This window comes from Protopterus annectens, chromosome 9.part0 (genome assembly GCF_019279795.1).
Source record: "Protopterus annectens isolate FY-2018-M chromosome 9.part0, PAN1.0, whole genome shotgun sequence".
Lineage (NCBI taxonomy): Eukaryota > Metazoa > Chordata > Ceratodontiformes > Protopteridae > Protopterus > Protopterus annectens.
Genome location: NC_056743.1, coordinates 1,579,444,571 through 1,579,463,483, shown reverse-complemented (window position 1 = coordinate 1,579,463,483; position 18,913 = coordinate 1,579,444,571). Strand labels below are relative to the sequence as shown.

The following is an 18,913-nucleotide window of genomic DNA, read 5'->3' as shown; positions in this document are numbered from 1 at the left end:
AGAGACTAGTGATTGGAGTGGACCTCAATGGGCATGTTGGTGAAGTGAACAGAGGGGATGAGGAAGTGATGGGTAGGTATGGTGTTAAGGAGAGGAATGCAGAAGGTCAGATGTTTGTGGATTTTGCCAAAAGGATGGACATGGCTGTGCTGAATACGTATTTTAAGAAGAGGGAGGTGCATAGGGGTGACATACAAGAGTGTAGGAAGATGCACACAGGTGGATTATATCCTATGTAGGAGGGCCAGTCTGAAGGAGATTGGAGACTGTAAAGTGGTGACAGGGGAAAGTGTAGTTAAGCAGCATAGAATGGTGGTCTGTAGGATGATGTTGGTGATCAAGAAGAAGAGGAGGAGTGTGAAAGCAGTGCCAAGGATTAAATGGTGGAAGTTAAAAAAGGGTGATTGTGAGGTGGAGTGCATGGAAGAGTTAAGACAGGCACTGAAGTGTTGCTGAATAGCTGGGTAACTACAGCAGAGCTAGTAAGAGAGACTGCTAGAAAGGTGCTTGGTGTGACATCTGGAGAGAGGAAGGCGGGCAAGGAGACCTGGTGGTGGAATGAGGAAGTACAGGAGAGTATACAGAGGAAGAGGCTGGTGAAGAAGACGTGGGATTGTCAAAGAGATGAAAAAAGTAGACACGAGTATAAGGAGATGAGGTGCATGGCAAAGAGAGAGGTGGCAAAGGCTAAGGATAAGGCATATGGAGAGTTGTATGAGAGACTGGACACTAAAGAGGGAGAAAAGGACCTGTACTGATTGGCTAGACAGAGGGACAGAGCTGGGAAAGATGTGCAGCAGGTAAGGGTGATAAAGGATAATGAGGGAAACGTACTCACAAGTGAGGAGAGTGTGTTGAGTAGATGGAAAGAGTATTTTGAAGGGCTGATGAATGAAGAGAATGAGAGAGAGAGAAGGTTGGATGATGTGGGGATAGTGAATCAGGAAGTGAAACAGATTAGCAAGGAGGAAGTAAGGACAGCTATGAAGAGGATGAAGAATGGAAAGGCTGTTGGCCCAGTGGAAGCATGGAGGTGCTTTGGTGAAATGGCAGTGGAATTTCTATCCAGCTTGTTTAATGAAATTTTGGAAAGTCAGTGGATGCCTGAGGAGTGGAGAAAAAGTATTTTGGTACCTATCTTTAAAAATAAGGGTGATGTGCAGAGCTGCAATAACTACAGAGGGATAAAATTGATCAGTCACAACTTGAAGTTATGGGAAAGAGTAGAGGAAGCTAGGTTAAGAAAGGGAGGTGATGATTAGTGATCAGCAGTATGGTTTCATGCCAGGAAAGAGCACTACAAATGCAATATTTGCTCTGAGAGTGTTGTTGGAGAAATACAAAGAAGATCAGAAGGAGTTGCATTGTGTCTTTGTGGACTTAGAGAAAGCATATGACAGGGTGCCTAGAGAGGAGTTGTGGTATTATATGAGGAAGTCGGGAGTGGCAGAGAAGTATGTAAGAGTGGTACAGGATATGTACGAGGGTAGTGTGACATTGGTGAGGACTGCGGTGGGAGTGACATACGTTTAAGGTGGAGGTGGGATTACATCAAGGATCAGCTCTGAGCCCTTTCTTATTTGCAGTGGTGATGGACAGGTTGACAGATGAGATCAGACAGGAGGCCCCGTGGACTATGATGTTTGCAGATGACATTGTGATATGTAGTGAGAGTAGGGACCAGGTTGAGGAGACCCTGGAGAGGTGGAGATATGCTTTAGAGAGGAGAAGAATGAAGGACAGCAGGGCTAAAACAGAATATATGTGTGTAAATGTGAGGGAGGGTAGAGGAATGGTGAGGATGCAGGGAGTAGAGTTGGTAAAGGTGGATGAGTTTAAGTACTTTGGATCAGCTGTTCATAGTAATGGTGAGTGTGGAAGAGAGGTGAAGAAGAGAGTACAGGCAGGGTGGAATGGGTGGAGAAGAGTGTCAGGAGTGATTTGTGACAGACTGGTACCAGTAAGAGTGAAAGGGAAGGTCTACAAGAGGGGTAGTGAGACCAGCTATGTTATATGGGTTGGAGACTGTGGCACTGACAAAAAGGCAGGAGTCAGAGCTGGATGTGGCAGAGTTAAAGATGTTAAGATTTGCACTGGGTGTGACTAGGATGGACAGGATTAGGAATCAGTATATTAGAGGGTCAGCTCAGGTTGGACAGTTTGGAGACAAAGCAAGAGAGGCGAGATTGCGTTGGTTTGGACATGTGCTGAGAAGGGATGCTGGGTATATTGGGAAAAGGATGCTAAGGATGGAGCTGCCAGGTAAGAGGAAAAGAGGAAGGTCTAAGATAAGGTTTATGGATGTGGTGAGAGAGGACATGCAGGCAGATGGTGTGAAAGAGCATGATGCAGAGGACAGGAAGAAATGGAAACCGATGATCTGCTGTGGCGACCCCTAATGGGAACAGCCGAAAGAAGATGATGTGATGACTCTGTGCAAGTTACTTAACTAGACCATGAGGAATTTGGGCTCATCTCTTGTACTGCATGTGTAGCAACTACCTATGTAACTAATATAGTTTACAAATGAGCATCAGTCTCTCAATGAAGTGTATCCTGTTGAATTAATCACATGCATTTCTGAACAAAACAAATAAGCAGGTGCATAAGCTCTTGCCCATCAACACAGGATCATCTATGAGTTATCCAGTTTAACACACTCTATTCTAATAAATCTTAAGACAACACATCAGGTTAAGTATGGTTAAACCTAGCGCTTTATGAAAAAAATAAGGCTTACTGGTTGTTGAATAAAGCACTTCTAAAACCTGAAAACAGAGTAGCTAAACACAAAAGGCTTCTGTATATACACTGGTCAGTCATTCGTTGGGAGAGTGCAACTTACCTCCAAACCTCTGAAAAAAATGTAATTTAATAACTATATAGTAAGATAAATTGCCAGTACTTTTTCATTTAAGTTCTTGCAAAAATAGCACATCTCATTTCAAAAAATTAATTTGCAACATCTAGGCTATGGCATACATGGTGAGTACTTCACTACACCCTTGCACAAAATGTAGCACATTTCCTTCTCTGCTTTGCATATCTTGCCATATTAGTAAATCTCTCTATATGCCAGCCTCTCCATTTCTTTCACCATTTTCATAACTCTGCATTGCTGATTTTCATTTTTTCCAAAGCTTACCAAAACTAAACACAGCTCAGAATGGAACATTTCCCTCAGCATCCACTCTACATGCAGTGCATCTTGGTATAATGTTGGTATTTATCAGTGGTCTTTCATTCAGTATACTATTTTTCTAATTACCTGGGATTACAATCTGCAGTTTTGTTTTTTCTTCTCTGGTCATGTTATTGTAATCCCACCAAGCAGATACATTTTCAAAGATTTGCCTACAATGTAGCGTTTGATCTCACATTATACATCAAGTTCGAGCTGCCACTAGGGGAAATCGAGTTGCATGCCATCAACATGTCTCCTCTTGTTCACCTCAGTGCTAAGTGTCACAGAGCACAGATGAAAGTTTAGCTGACAAGACTTTTCTATGGGAAGCTGTGCAGTTTGCATCTAGTAAAATAATTAGCATTTAGAAACTCCAGCAACCTATTTCCTTGGACAGAAAGATTAGTAAGGCTCTAACTGTTCAGGTCTTTCACAAATCACCTTTTATGTAACGGAATTCCCAACTTCTAGTCCAGTATAACCATTTTCTTTTCTAATGAGAGTACACAGCTCTGACAAACTTTCAAGGTCACAGGAAGATGGCTCATGCAGACATTGATCAACAAATCCCTGAAATGTTTCCATATTCACTTTACCAGCGGTTCCTGGCATTCCTGCCATGTTAGCTCACGAAAATGATGTTTCCATACCACTCTACTCTGCTGTTCTCCTTTAAAGTGACCTCCTAAACCATTTGGGGAATCTTCTCTAGAAACAGACAAATGGATCCCATGGCGTACAGTCTCCAGTACTCATATATAACCTCCTAGCCACTTATATTTCATAAACCTGTTCATAGGACATTTCAGGGGATCTGCATTCTACAGTATGGTGGCTCTGCATTCAGCATACTTCCATAAAGCAGTTAAAGGACCTCTAAGAGGGCTAGTTTCTGCCTAATATAGTAGTCCAGTGATGGTCTGTCCTAACCATAGTTAACAGTGGGGAACAGCGTTAACACCTCAAAACAATGGTCCAGAGACCAACAAAATGTTTGGTTTAGTGCTTTCATTTTTATCACATGCAAGACTTCATCAGAACAAGTAACACATCCATCACATGTTAATATAAACATTCCCCCTTGACTATGTAAAGTACAAACTAACAAATTCCCAAGCACTTGCACTAGCAAACTATTCATGAACCCTTAAAAAAGCAAAAAAGATGTATGTGTGTGACCTATAAACCTGTACAAATCAATTGAAAAACAAATATATTAGGGGAAATATAAAAAATAAAAAAAAAAATACAGTACGCTGGTTGCATAAGAGTGCACACCTTTAAACTAATACTTTGTTGTGTGTGCACACCCTTAAAACTAATACTTTGTTGAAGCACCTTTTGATTTAATTACAGCCTTCAATCTTCTTAGGTAGGAGTTTATCAGCATGGCACATCTTGACTTGACAATATTTGCCCCCTCTTCCTTTCAAAAGCACTCCAAATCTGTCAGATTGCGAGGGCATCTCTTATGCACAGCCCTCTTCAGGTCACCCCACAGATTTTCTATTGGATTTAGGTCTGGTCTCTGGCTGGGCCATTCCAAAACTTTAATTTTCTTCTGGTGAAGCCATTCTTTTGTTGATTTGGATGTATGCTTGGGGTCATTTTTGTGGTGAAAGATGAAATTCCTCTTCATCTTCTGCTTTCTAGCAGGTGCCTGATGGTTTTGGGCAAAAAGTGACTGGTATTTGGAACTGTTCATAATTCCCTCCACTTTTACTAAAGCCCCAGTTCCAGCTGAAGAAAAGCAACCCCAAAGCATGATACTGCCACCATCATGCTTCTCCATGGGGATAGTGTTCTTCTGATATGAAAAGTTGTTTTTATGCCTAATGTACCTTTTGGAATTGTGGCTAAAAAGTTCAACCTTGGTCTCATCAGACCATAACACATTTTCCCCACATGCATTTGGGAGACTTGATGTATTGTTTTGTAAATTTTAGCCAGGCCTGGAGGTTTTTCTGTGTAAGAAAATGTTTCTGTCTTGCAACCCTACTCCATAGTCCAGACATATGGAGAATATGGGAGATTGTTGTCACATGTAGTACACAACCAGTACTTTGCCAGAAATTCCTGTAGCTCCTTCAGTGTTGCTGTAGGTTTCTTGACAGCCTCCCTGACCAGTTTTTGTCTTGTCTTTTTATCAATTTTGGAGAGACGTCCAGTTCTTTGCAACGTCACTATTGTCCCATATTTTCTCTACTTTTTGATGACTGTTTCCACTGTGTTCCGTAGTAAATCCAGTGCTGTGGAAATGTTTTGGTACCTTTCTCCTGATTGATACCTTTCAACAATGAGATCCCTTTGATGCTTTGAAAGCTCTCTGTGAACCAAGGCTTTTGCTGTAGCAGGCAACTGAGTAAATGTCAGGAAAATCATACTAGGACAGCTGAACTTTATTTGGGGTTATTCGGAGTCTCTTTAATTGATGGCATGTGTGTACCCAAGAAGACTGAATGCTGTAATTATATCTAAAGGTGCTTCAACAAAGTATTTAAGGGTGTGCACACACAAAGTATTAGTTTAAGGGTGTGCACACTTATGCAACCAGTGTATTGTACATTTTTTATTGTTTTATATTTTTTGTCGTAACAGATTTGTTTGTTTTTCAGTTGAATTGTACAGTTATAGGTCATATTAAAGGGGGGAAAAGTTCTGAAATGATTTATTGTAGTCTCATTTTTTTTATATCAGAGAAACCTGGCATTTTAATTTTAATGGGGGGGTGTACACTTTTTATATCCACTATATATATATATATATATATATATATATATATATATATATATATATTGTGTTGTTTATTTTAGGGTTTTGGGGAGGGATTGTGTGTTTGTGTGTGTTGAGACATTTTATGTGTGGGTTAGGGTAGGTAGATCAGAGTGTGAGGGGTTAGTGTTGGGAGTAGTGGTGTTTGCATGTCTGTGATCTGTGTTTGTGAGGGGGTGTGTGGAATATGTGGTTCTGGGTTGTCTGTGTTAGTGCGACCTCGGAATTAGTATGTATTAGTAGGGGGGTGTGGAGGGCTTGCCTTCCTGCATATATAGTAAGGGAAGCTGTGTGTGTTTGTTTAGTTGTGTGCATGTGTGTTGTATTGCTTTTTGTACAGTGTCGGGAGGTGTGTGTGTTTGTGTTTGCATATGTTGTGTAGTGTGTTGTCTTTTCGCAATTTTAAGGTTTCGGAAATTGGGTTTTGTGGTTTTGTAGTTTTGGTTATTTGGATTTGCAGCCCTTAATTTTAACACACTCATAAAAGAGATATTGCCATTTAATCCAGGTTTGGTACTTGCTTCTGGTATAAGTTGCCAGTATAATTCTATGTGATCTATTTTATTTTCCCATGAACCTAATAATGGGTTGAATTTTGTTACAAAACAAAAAAGTTAAATTAGAAATGCATATCACAGTACGCTTGTATAATGCATTAGTAGCAACAGAATGGGAAATATCATAAATGTGTTCATAAATCCTCTTTAAGAATTGCTCATCTTTCCAATGTAAAATGCTGGAGCCTTTTGACAAACATCTGTATGTATAAAACCCCCTTGGAACAACAATTAGTTTTCCTTAACCTTCAACCTCTCCAAGGCCTTTAACACCATCTCCCACTCTGGAATCATAGATAAACTTACTATGCTGGGCATTAATCCCTATGTCACTCGATGGGTTGCCAACTGGCTTACTGACAGAACCCACACTGTAAAGGTAGCTGACTCCAAATCCAGCTCCAGACAAGTGACAAGTGGAGTACCTCAGGGTTCAATCCTGGGACCTCTCTTGTTTGGCATCTACTTCTCTGAAGTACAGGCCAACACTAAGGGACTCTGGCTAACAAAGTTCGCAGATGACTGCAAACTGGGAGCCATTATTGAATCCCCAAATGATGTAGATATGCTACAAAAGGGCCTTACAGAAACAGATGCTTGGTGACAGAGCCATGGGCTCAAGCTCATTACCAAGAAATGTATAGTTATCCCCTTTGGAAAAGAACATGTACCCATGAACTACCACATAGGTGGCAGTACTCTAAACACCGAACATGTGATAAGAGACTTCGGGACACAGGTGGACAGTGGTCTCACCTTCAATAACCACATCGCCACAACAGTCTGGAAATCCTTCTGTGTGGCACACCCCATCACTAAGGGCTTTTTATCCAGAAAAAAGGAGGTCATTGTCCCACTGTACTCATCCCTCATTAGACTCATTATAGAATACAACTCCCCATTTGTTATGTACCTCTCAAGAAATCTGCAACAACTGGAAGGGCTTCAGAAATACCTCACTAAAAGAATCACAGGCCTAAAGCAGATGCCCTATGCTGACCACCTTAAAAAACTCCAGCTATACTTTGTCGCATATCGTCTACTCCGAGGCGATCTCTGCTTAACATACAAGGCCATGTCAAACCCAGAGCTGACGTGCTACACTTGAAGAAATCCCAATCCCTCAGAGCCACACGCTCCAGGGATCTAAACCTTGTCATCACAATAAAGAAAACATGCTGGAGGGATAGGTTCCTGACCCAGAGTCTCCCCAGACTCTGGAATAGACTGCCCATACATGTCAAGCAGAACGCCTCTTTGGCCCTCTTCAAAAGGAACCTTGATGATTGGATGGGAGAAATGATCCCCGGGGTGAATTTCCTGTCAGTCATCCTGCTAGACAGGGGTCCAGGGAAGTAAGTGTGGGAAGAAATAGCCAGGGAATTGATATGGCTAGGCTTGTATAGGCCCTAGGGCCAATAGCCTAGTACCAGCCTATGAACTCAGTATTCCTGGCAGTAAGATAAACTTCTCCTGAGTTGTAAATCGACACTGATTACAAGGTTTACACCTGAACGTATCCCATTTTTTTGTTATTAGCACTTTCAATATTCTCTCATCAAAATTTCTTTTATTTTCTTATTTCATTTATATATATATGAACATGGATTAGAAGAGAGCACTTTCATCATGTCTAGGAAATGAGAAAACTTACCCAAGTATTTTTCACTGATGTACCTTACTTCACTCTAGTTATAGTTCAGACTGCAAGCAACATTAAAATCAATACAGTCCACATTGCTTGTGAAATTTCAACTCCTTTTCCAAGTATAGGACTAAATTTATCACCCCACCCCTGTGTCACTTTGGATCTAATGTTATCCTCTAAATCGTTTGTGTGGCCCTGTTCAATAAAAACATTGTAACAAATGTGCTGTGTCTCAGCTAAAATCCATAATAATCAGATGACGTGAGCTATCCTCACTGTTTAACCCTTGACTGGACTTTTCTTTTAGTGCTCAGGATGATTGCTAGTATAAATAAATAAGCTGGATAATCTGCCCTTATGGCAAACTGTAGATCTAAAACACCTTTGAGCCATATCTACATATCTATGTGTAATACTATACGTAAACTTTTAAAAAAAGAAATGGTGGTGGTAGTAGTATAATTTAAAAATTCCAACAAATAGTCCTTACCACCATTTCAAAGTGTAAATATATAATCCAAAAAAACAAGTATAAATCTTCCAGGATGTGGCAAACTGGAAATTAAAAATATATCAGTTTCAGTTTTCCCAGATAAATAAAACCATATTTACATATATAGTGGTGGAAGCAGCCCTCACTATGACACCATGTGTTTGAAAATATTCCCTTTGAAAGAAAAAAATCTTCTCCACAAATTCACTAGTCAACACAGTTTCTTCATTGCTAACAAAATAACACATTAAAAGGGACTCTTCATACCACTCAAGTACAATCTGATGCGGAATAGTGGAAAACAAATCCAAAAATATCAATTGTAACAAATCATAAAACCTCAGAATTAAAATCAGGAGTAGTAAACCTCAAAAACTCCCAGGAATCTTTAAATATTTATTTTGACTTAAGAAAGGCTTCAGTTTCCCATCTATATATAATGCCATAGAAAGGGTCTTAGATCTACTAGTCGTCACAGTCTGCCTTGAGGGGATTGTCCACTTATTTATGGTTTTCGGGTATATCAAAAATAACCACGATTAATGGGTTATTGACCTTTAGAAACTCATACAAGCATTTATTTATGCCCCTTTGTAAAAAAAAAAAATCTTTAAGTTTAAAATCTGTTTGGGCACAGGTAATATTAATTTCACATTTAGAAACACTATCATATTTATTTTTGTCCAGTAGTGTTTAAAACGCATGCCCCTGTTAGTCCTTTGTGTCTATAACAATAATCCCATCTACCTTGTCTGGTTTCATAATACTAACAGCTTTATTATTAGCTAACTCCATTAACAAATTTTTTTCATCTGTAGTCAAATTATTATAAATGTAGCCCCTATGTTTACAGACATTCTTTAAGTCTTTCTCCATCATTTTTTCAAAGAGCAATAGCAGTTGGCATAAAGCACAGTTCCATATACTTTTCTTTCCTATATTTAGTATCTGTAGTAGAAAACGATCACTTAAAATTACAAAATTCGATTTCCTCAGGAATAATTTAAAATCAGTGAGAAGATCAACAGTGTCTTTGCCTTTTCTTGGAACACATTGAAACCCCTTCATAAAAGACCTAAAATATTTTGGTTCAATGACCAAGCAACTGTATAGTTAAATTTCTTGAAATTGTCCTGAGAATTAAGAAAAACATCAAGTTACTTGAATTTCCCTCATTGCATTTATTTTCCTCCCCTTCTTCCTCTTCCTTGCCCTCTTTGTGGATAACAATCCATGTTCATGGAATTGTAATCTTGACTATAAGATATCCCTTGTAGCTGGCCTATCCTCTCTGAAAGAGGAATTCTAAAGGGTCGTTTATGTTAAATATGCCCTCCTCTTCATCATGGTCAGTGTTATGGTTAATTGTGGGGTTAGGAGACTTTGAGGTAATTTTTGGGGGGATAAGCCAAATCATTATGGCACTTGTTCATACATCTTGCCAATTTTTTCAACTTTCACTTCTAAATACACCACAGTTACTATCACTGTCTCTAAAAACTTTATAATATGTCTTCTTCTACAGAAAATATCAAATCACAAATAGATTGAAAACAGAGATCTTGCTAGACAAGCCATCAATAAGTCTCATTGCATTTAATGATAACTTTCCTGAGGTCTATACCTAAATTATCAAATAAAGAAAGTGATTCCTTTTGAAAGTCACTACTTTTCACAACATATTAGAGAATATAAACAGTCATAAACCCTGTGATACATGCTGGCACTGTATACGTTCTCTCAAATATGCATTATTCCATTGAAAAGACTTGTATTTAATAAGTTTGCATTCAAACTTAGTAATGTGTTCTCGGTAGAAACTATCTGCATTCTGATTTTCCTCTGAAAAACAAATACATTTTTCCAGCCGAGTATTAATGTCCTTTAAATATACTATGGACATAAGTGGATGTTCTCCTCTTGTCTTCAGAAATACTGCATCTGCTGTGATACATCCCCTGATGACATATCCTGGGATGAGGGACGAGCAGTCAGTTGCCTTGAGCTTAATTCCAATTGATTGCATGGTAAACTACAAGCAGGAAGTGTCATTCCCATTTAGAACATCCGAGCAAGAATTTGATTTACTAATCATCTGTGATAAAATGACCAACCTAGTTAGGATACCTAGAAAGGTGCCAAAGTCTGGAGGCTCACTACTGTGAGCAGGAGGGGAAGAATACCTTCCAGGCATCTCTCTACAGGACGAACGTTAAACACCCCCCCCAAAAAAAAAAATAACTGTAATGCAAGAACAAACCAAAAGCAAAGAGAACTGCTTAACTATATATTACTTCCACAAAGCAGCTAAATGACATCAAAGAAGGGTAGTATTTGATGTAATGTACTATTCCACTGACAGTCTTTCCTAACCATAGTTATGTTTTTCTCTTAAGTGTTTTGCAAGTCTTTAACCTGGATCTGATTGATAATTTTATACTGTGGTAAATACAGGTAAGGTTGTATGCATTTTTTGCCAAATCACCATATACTCTAGCACTCCTATTTAGCTTTCTGTTAGGTTTAATGTTACTCATATTTCTTTGCCAATATTGGTTATGCAATTCTTTCTTTCTTTCCTCCACAACATATATGACATTAGTACCATTCCATAATCCTGTAATTCTTGGACTCCAACACTTTGTTTTTATTATAATCCAGTGGGTTTAAATAACTACAAAAAAAACACAAAACACTAAACAAAATGCCAAATGACCAAAGGCAAGAACCCACACAAAAACAAAAAATTGTATTCTCTCTCTGACACCTCAGATAATACAAAACCTTGAAGGAGTACAAGAAAACATCTCAAACAAACAGATTAAAATACCATCATCAATTAAGCATCAACAAATAAAAACAAAAAAGCAATTAAGTACTTTCCAATTACACTCCAAAGTATTAAACTTAAGAATAAAAACAGCCTCTTTATACAACAGTTTCCTTTTGTATGCGTTATCTGAACAAAAAACTTGCAGAAATCTTCTCTAAAATAGTTGCATTTAATAAAGTAGGGTCTGAATTGTGAAACTGTGCAAAATGACTAGCTTTCTAGTTTACTTTGTCTAATATTCCTAGCATGCTCTCGCAGCTTCAATTTAAAATTTTCTCTTGCTCTCCCCAATGTAAAATAAATAACAAGGACACTTAAGGGCATAAACAATGCCATCAGTTCCACAATTACAACTATCAGAGTGCAAAAATGAAATATTAATATAATCAAATGTCTTAACTATATACTGACAAACATTACAATGTCCACATTTATATGTACCTGAAAAATTAAGAGGACTAACTACCACAGGAGGAGGTAGCAAAAAATAATTACGAACTAAGATATCCTTTAAATGTCTACCCATTCTATAAGAAATACTCTGTATATAACACAATACACTTGCCAAATCTCTAAATTTAAATAAAAAAACTCCAATAGTATTTAACTAAAGCAACTACTTCATCACTAAAATACTATAATATTAACAAAATACATTTTACGTAAAGTTGATTCCTGTGTTGCATGCTTATTAGTTCTTATCATACATTCACTTTCACCATACTTATAAGATCATAAATCATTATAAGTCTTAGAAACAGAAGATCTAGGGCTATTATAAATCTTAGAAATAGCAGATCTAACCAATTCATACTCTTAGCCCCTTGCACAAACTGCAGAGACCATTCTATCAGTCTCCACTTGTAGGTCATGATTGTTATTAACTGGATGGCCTCTCTTCTGGTCTTGAGTTTGCTGTAATCATTACATTGAAGGCTGAATGACCTTTTAGCCAGAAAAATATATGAACAGTTATATCATGGAATCATAGAAATACCATTGTCCCAGATGACTTTTCATGGATAAGGGATTATAAAACACTCAGTCACTGATATGACGCACTAAAATATCTTTTCATTACATGATAATTTTCCTCAGTTTTCTCTTTGAAGATATTGCTCTATAAAGTTTGACAACTGTGGCAAAAATGTACCTGAGAATGGCCAAAGAAACATTCTGCTTCCATGGGCTGTCTTTCCGCATTCCAATCCCAAATCCAGAGCGGAAAAATAGCTCTCCAGTAGTGACCAGATCACACTTTTGGGAAGCTTCAAATTCCAACACAGCTGAATCCCAGATAAATGCATGGAGTTTACTTTAAAAATAAGAAACAAAGACAGGGCAGGAATGTTAGGATACACATGCTTAGATATTGGAAAAATAAATTCTTGTGCATTATAGAACAATTTCTATAAACAGACATTAAGGAAGATGACAGGATACATTCAGTTACTGCTGTTGTCATTAGTATGCACTAGACAGGCAATGACGGTCTGTTTTTGTCCTCTTCAGCTAGATCTAAGTTATTAGGTTATTCTGCAGTACAGCTTTCATACATGATTGGTTTGTGAAAGGTATCCACTTCATCCCAATGAAACAGATCTCCGTAAATGTGCTGCTCAGCCTTTGCCAAAGGGCATGAGCTGTATTGTTCAGCAAAAATAATTATCGTAATTTCTGCATGAGAGCAGGCTCCTTGTATACTTTACAATACATCATAACCCAATCCTAGATTTTATATTCAAATAAGAGGTCCCACAACCTTGGAGAAAAGTAAATACTTTAATCCTTTGCTTTACAAAATATAAAGTGATTTTTTTTTCTGATAAAGAATTAGTGTGTTAAGTGTAGCTCAATAAAATTCATTCTTGAAATGTCACATTTCCAGTGTATGCTAGTACGTTGCATAGTGGTCTTCAACCAGTAATTATACAGTATATTAAAATGCATAAAAACAAACAGATGTGTCACAGCATTGATTTCAAATTATCGGTTTAATGATTTATTTCATTTTCCCTGTTGAGTTAAATAGCACAAAAATGATAAAGCTATTTAGCTAAGCATTTTAAATTACATTCCTCCTCATTATCGTGGCTTTTGAAAAATTCATACTGTGTTGCAAGAATAGGGCCTTCCTCTGAATTTGTGGATTAAATGAATGAAAGTAAGTGCTTGATTTTTCATGTAAAAAAATTACTTTTTCTGAGTAACATCATCTTTGGAAATATTAAAACGTGGATATGGAGAGCATATAGGATTTGCAGGTCTTCCTCCTGCATGAAGCAGTAATTTGAACAAAATATCACCAAAAACCTGCATACCTCTCATCTGTCAAGATTGTTGTCTCACCTTTTTGGTTTGTTCCTCAAAAGTTGTTTTCTTGTGATCACTCCTGTACATAGTACACACAAAAAACTATAATTCAAAGTAGTAAGGGATAATGAAACAGGGGAACCTCAAGAAATGAGGAGAGCTGGGATTTTGGATGCAGGTCTTTAAGGAGAATATCAATAATCATACAGAATAGTATACTTATAAAGCAGCAGAAAGTATTTGAAGAACTAAGCCAACATGGAACTGGAGAAAGAAGATTCTACTAATGGGGTGATTGCAATTAGGGATACAGACAATAGGCAAGAGGGGGCTGGAATTAATTGGAGAAAACTGACAAAGGAACCATGGTATTAGGAAGAAATAACTAGAGAGGGAATGGTAATAAAATGGGAAGAGGTCAATAATTTATTTGGACTGCAGGTTAGAGATTGCTTTCCCTATCAAGGATTGACATCAGAGTATAGGTAAAGAGAAAGAAATGGGGGGGGGGCTAAATGAAAGACCAGCGCTGATAGAGTTTTAGCAGAATCTAGAACAGAAGCTGCCATTACAAAAAGATTAATTAGTAGAGCATATAAAATGTCCCCCTATCCCCCTCACTCCCAACTACCATCGGCATCCCACAAGGCTTAATATTAGGTCCACTTCTGTTCTCCATATTTACTAACAATCTCCATTCATCCACACAGCATGCGCCACTTATACAATACGCCGACGATTCCACTCTTATCTGTTCTGCTCCATCACTAGCCACTCTATAAAAACTCACCCAGGAATCCTTTAGCTCTGTGGAAAGATGGATTACTGAGATCCAACTTATCCTAAACCCTAACAAAACCAAACTACTACTTTTCACCCCCAATAAAACCATATCTACCCATCTATCCTTCACTATCTCCTCCAAAAATGGCATTATGATCTCTCCCACTGATCATACAAAACTCCTAGGCATCGAAATTGATAAAAACTTAGTCTTTGATGTCCACATCTCACAAACTATTACAAAGTTCCATAAAAATGTATTTATTTTATATTTGTTTACCGGGTTAGTCCAACTGAGCCTTTGGCTCATTTTCAGTGGAGACCCGGGGAGAAAAGCTCCTCAGTGAGTTTAAAAATTTAACAGTTAACAAAATATCATTTACAATCATGTGAAAATTACATTAGGTTACAATGTCATATATAAGGAATAATGCCTTCATAATTCTTGTTGGGTTATAATACAGCATGTCTACAAAAATGATAGCATTGAGATAAAGCGGTTAAAACCAGTGAGACAGAGAGGTTAAAGTTTGTTATGATAGATGGGTGGAGGGGAAATTGAGGGAGGGCATAACTGAAAAGAATAGAAGGGAAGGAGATAGTGGGAGAACAATGAATAAAAAGTGAGGACTGGTGTAGGGAGGGGTATTCGAAGTTGGGGTAGGGTAGTTTTTTGGGGGGTGGGAACATTATATAGACACAGGAATTTCCTCACTAGTCAAGCATGGATCACCCTTGCCAAACTCACATCTTGTCCAAGCGCTTCTGTATGCCTCACCAATTCTTACCAATCTAAGAAAACTTGACCTTGTGCAACTTGAGTCATGCTACAATAAAATCGCCAAATTTGCCAATAGCTCCACCTATAGAACCCACCACTGCCAAGCTCTGGGGGAACTGCAGTGGCTAGAACTTCCTCAACTAATAAACTATCACCAGCTAATCATTGCCTACAAGGTTGTAAGACAACCTGAAAAAAAACCCTGCACTAGGCCAACTTGTTACACACTATAGTACAGACCGACCCTTTCGCTCCTCTGACAAACCCTTCCTCAGTATTGCAAGGGCCAAGAATACAGCAGGAAAAGCTCTGTTCTCTCACACCATAGCTAAAAATTGGAATAATTTACCTACAACTCTGATTTAAAGCCTCTACTTCTACTCTCTTTAAAAACTCAGCTTACACCTATCGAAGAACTGGTTATGCCCATGTATCACTTAACTCCTTTCCTTTCTTCCACTCTATATACCTTACTGCCTAATTTCACCTATTGTATTGCTTTGTACAGTGTAGGCTACTAGTCTGCTGTCTAAAATTGTATACCTATTGAATTAATTTTGCCTAAATATCTTGAATCTATGTATATGCTGTTACTTACTGTATGTTTTTTCATATTGTATGATTTTTATATTGCTAAAACTTTTGACTTACCGTGGAGCTTTTCTCACTGGGACTCACCTGATAATGGGCCTGTGCCCAGTCGGACCATTCCGGTCAACAAATGTAAAATAAAAATAATAAAAAATGAGTGGGTTGTTAGTATGCACACCTCACCTCCTACTCCACCCAAACTCATATCACACATATCTCATACCTACATATGTGGAGGTCCTCACCAGAAACATACCTAAACATCAGTGGCCTCACAAACACAAGCACACTACACACAATACTTCCTCTGCAGAACATAATACACATAATAGCTCACGCACGAGTGTCTCACCTATCAAGCCCTTAAGGCAAAACACAAAACCAAACATATTAGTCATAAGTGATTCCATCAGGAGACACAGACATGTCCCTCTCACCAAGCTGGATAAAGAAAAGGTCATGGTTATCAGTCTGTTAGGTGTCTGGATATGCCATATCCCATATGCACTCAAGTCTCTCAACAACAGGTACTGTTATGACTCATAGTCCATGTTGGTGTGAACAACTTGAGATGTACCTCTCTGGACTATATGATTAGAGACATGATGACTGAGCTCTTGAGCTATGTGTCTCAGGTAGGTATGTCCCTAGCCTTAGATGATGTGTCAGTACAAACAGAAAATTATTGACTTCAATAATTGGCTTAGTTTTTCGTGTCATTTTAAGGGGGCTCCAGTATCTGTCAGCTTGGGATGACATGATCAACAGACCTCGATGCTTTGCCAGAGATGATTTTCATCTGTCACCCCTGGGATTTTGGCTACTGGTTAAGGCTCTTGACATGCCCATAGTGCCTTTTTTAGGCAGTGTTGCAAGGACAAAATAACCAATGTAAAAACTCCATCTAAAAACAACCTCAAGGTTGTGCTGCTAAATGCTAGGAGTCTTAACATAAAACTGCATTTGCTGGAAGCAGTCCTCACCTTAGAAGATGAATACATTTGTGTAGTCACACAGACCTGGTTCAAGGTTGTGGAGAGCCATATCAGGTTACACCTCCTTCCACATGTTCAGACCACAAACTGAAGGAGTGAAGACTAAAGGAGGTACTGTATCAATATTCATTAAAGATAAATGCACCTCCAGATTGGTTAAACAGTATGATTTCCTGGAGATACTTCAGGTGCAATTAACTGTTGGTAGGACACCTATTCAAGTTATTGCCAGCTACAGGACAGCCTCCATAAATCAGGACACCCACTCTGCCTATTTGAATCTACTTGAGTCTATCAAGATACATTCGAACATCATGATTTTTGGTGACTTTGACTACCTATCCATTGACTGGGTAGATTACTCATGCTCACACTCACTTGCCCAAAGGTTCCTCGACTTCATGAACTCCAATGCTCTGGACCAGCTGGATGACACCCTCACAAGGGGTGCCAACATCCTGGATCTGGTGCTTATCAATATGGGGGACCACTCTAGCACCCCCACTGTGAGGTCTTCCCTGGTGAGATGTGACCACAATTCAGTCTCATTTGAAGTAAATATTACACCTGACCCCCCCCCCCCCCCAGCAGCAACTAAACTAAAAAAATCCTGCAAAGTAGATGATAACCTCTTACAGGATGGTATAAATAGCTTCACTGCACCTCCCCCCTCAGATGTAACTGGCAACTATGCCAAGTAGTCCATCAGTGCTTTATACAAACATAACTGCAATGACTCGGCCATACCTGATAGGACCAAGAGAAGCTCCTCAAGGAAGAGCAAACGTGCCTGGTGGACAACTGCCATTAACAGGCATTATAATAACAGGAAGAATTTGCTGTCTGAGTAACAGGAAGTGAGCCCTAAACTGGAAAAGCTTAATCCTCAGCTTAAACACGTGACTAAGACTTGTGAAGTCCTCCAAAGCAAACTATGAATCCAAATTACCTTTATCAACTAAGAACAGCCATAAGGCATTCTTTAGTTATATCTGTAACCTAAAAGGAAAGGCTCAGATTTGTGCCGAACTGGTAGTTAATGATAACACATATACTGAGCCTGTGGACATAGCTAACCTGCTGGCCAACAGGTTCTGTGGAAACTTCACTCCCCTGTCCGCTCCACATGTACCCCATGACATCCCTACCACCTGTCAGCATATTGTGTCTCTAAAGAGCAGGTCATAAATAGCCACTCTAAGGCCAAAAACACTATCTATTGCGATCTGATAACATCCCATGCTGTGTCCTACATGGCCTCCAACAAGAATTAACAACACCAGTGGGTACTCCTTTCAATCATACTGTACACTGGCTTCATCTCAGCTGAATGAAAAATGGCCACCATTATTCCCTTGCACAAAGTGGTGCTTCCACTGACCCCGGGAACTATAGACCTATTAGCCTGACTGGCATTATCTGCAAGGACATGAAGCAAACCATCATGAACCTTATCAACAAAGATAATAGGTAATCTCAAAACACTTGACCTTACTCAGTTTGGATTTATCAAAGGGAGATCATGTCTGTTAAACCTGGTGAACTTCTTTGAGACAGTCACCAAGTCCCTGGATGTGGGGAAATCTGTGCATACAGCCTACCTAGATTTAGCCAAGGTATTTGACACTATCCCCCACTCGGGTATCATTGACAAACTCATTCAGCTATGAATCAACCCTTATATCGTTAGATAGGTCACTAACTGGCTCATTGATAGAATGCATATTGTCAAAATAGGGGAATCCACTTCCAACAGAAGACTTGTAACCAGTGGTGTTCCATAGGAACCAGTCCTGGCACCTCTACTGTTTGAAATCTATTTTTCTGAAGTACAAGTGAAAACTAAAGGTCTGTGGCTGGCAAAGTTTGCTAATGACTGCAAACTGGAAGCTGTCATAGAATCTCCAAATGATGTCAACATCTTAGAAAAGGGTCTTACACAAACAAATGATTGGTGCCAAAG

General features: G+C 38.8%; 1 protein-coding gene across 1 annotated transcript in view; it reads right to left on the bottom strand.

Annotated features, from left to right (window-relative positions):
* Window positions 1-12,564: 12,564 nt before the first annotated feature.
* LOC122810723 (glutamate receptor ionotropic, NMDA 1-like) overlaps window positions 12,565-18,913 on the bottom strand; it is a 451,545-nt gene continuing 445,196 nt past the window's right edge. The window contains exon 6 of the mRNA XM_044082286.1: window positions 12,565-12,802. Coding sequence (XP_043938221.1) covers window positions 12,565-12,802 — 238 coding nt within the window. The remainder of the gene's footprint in view (window positions 12,803-18,913) is intronic.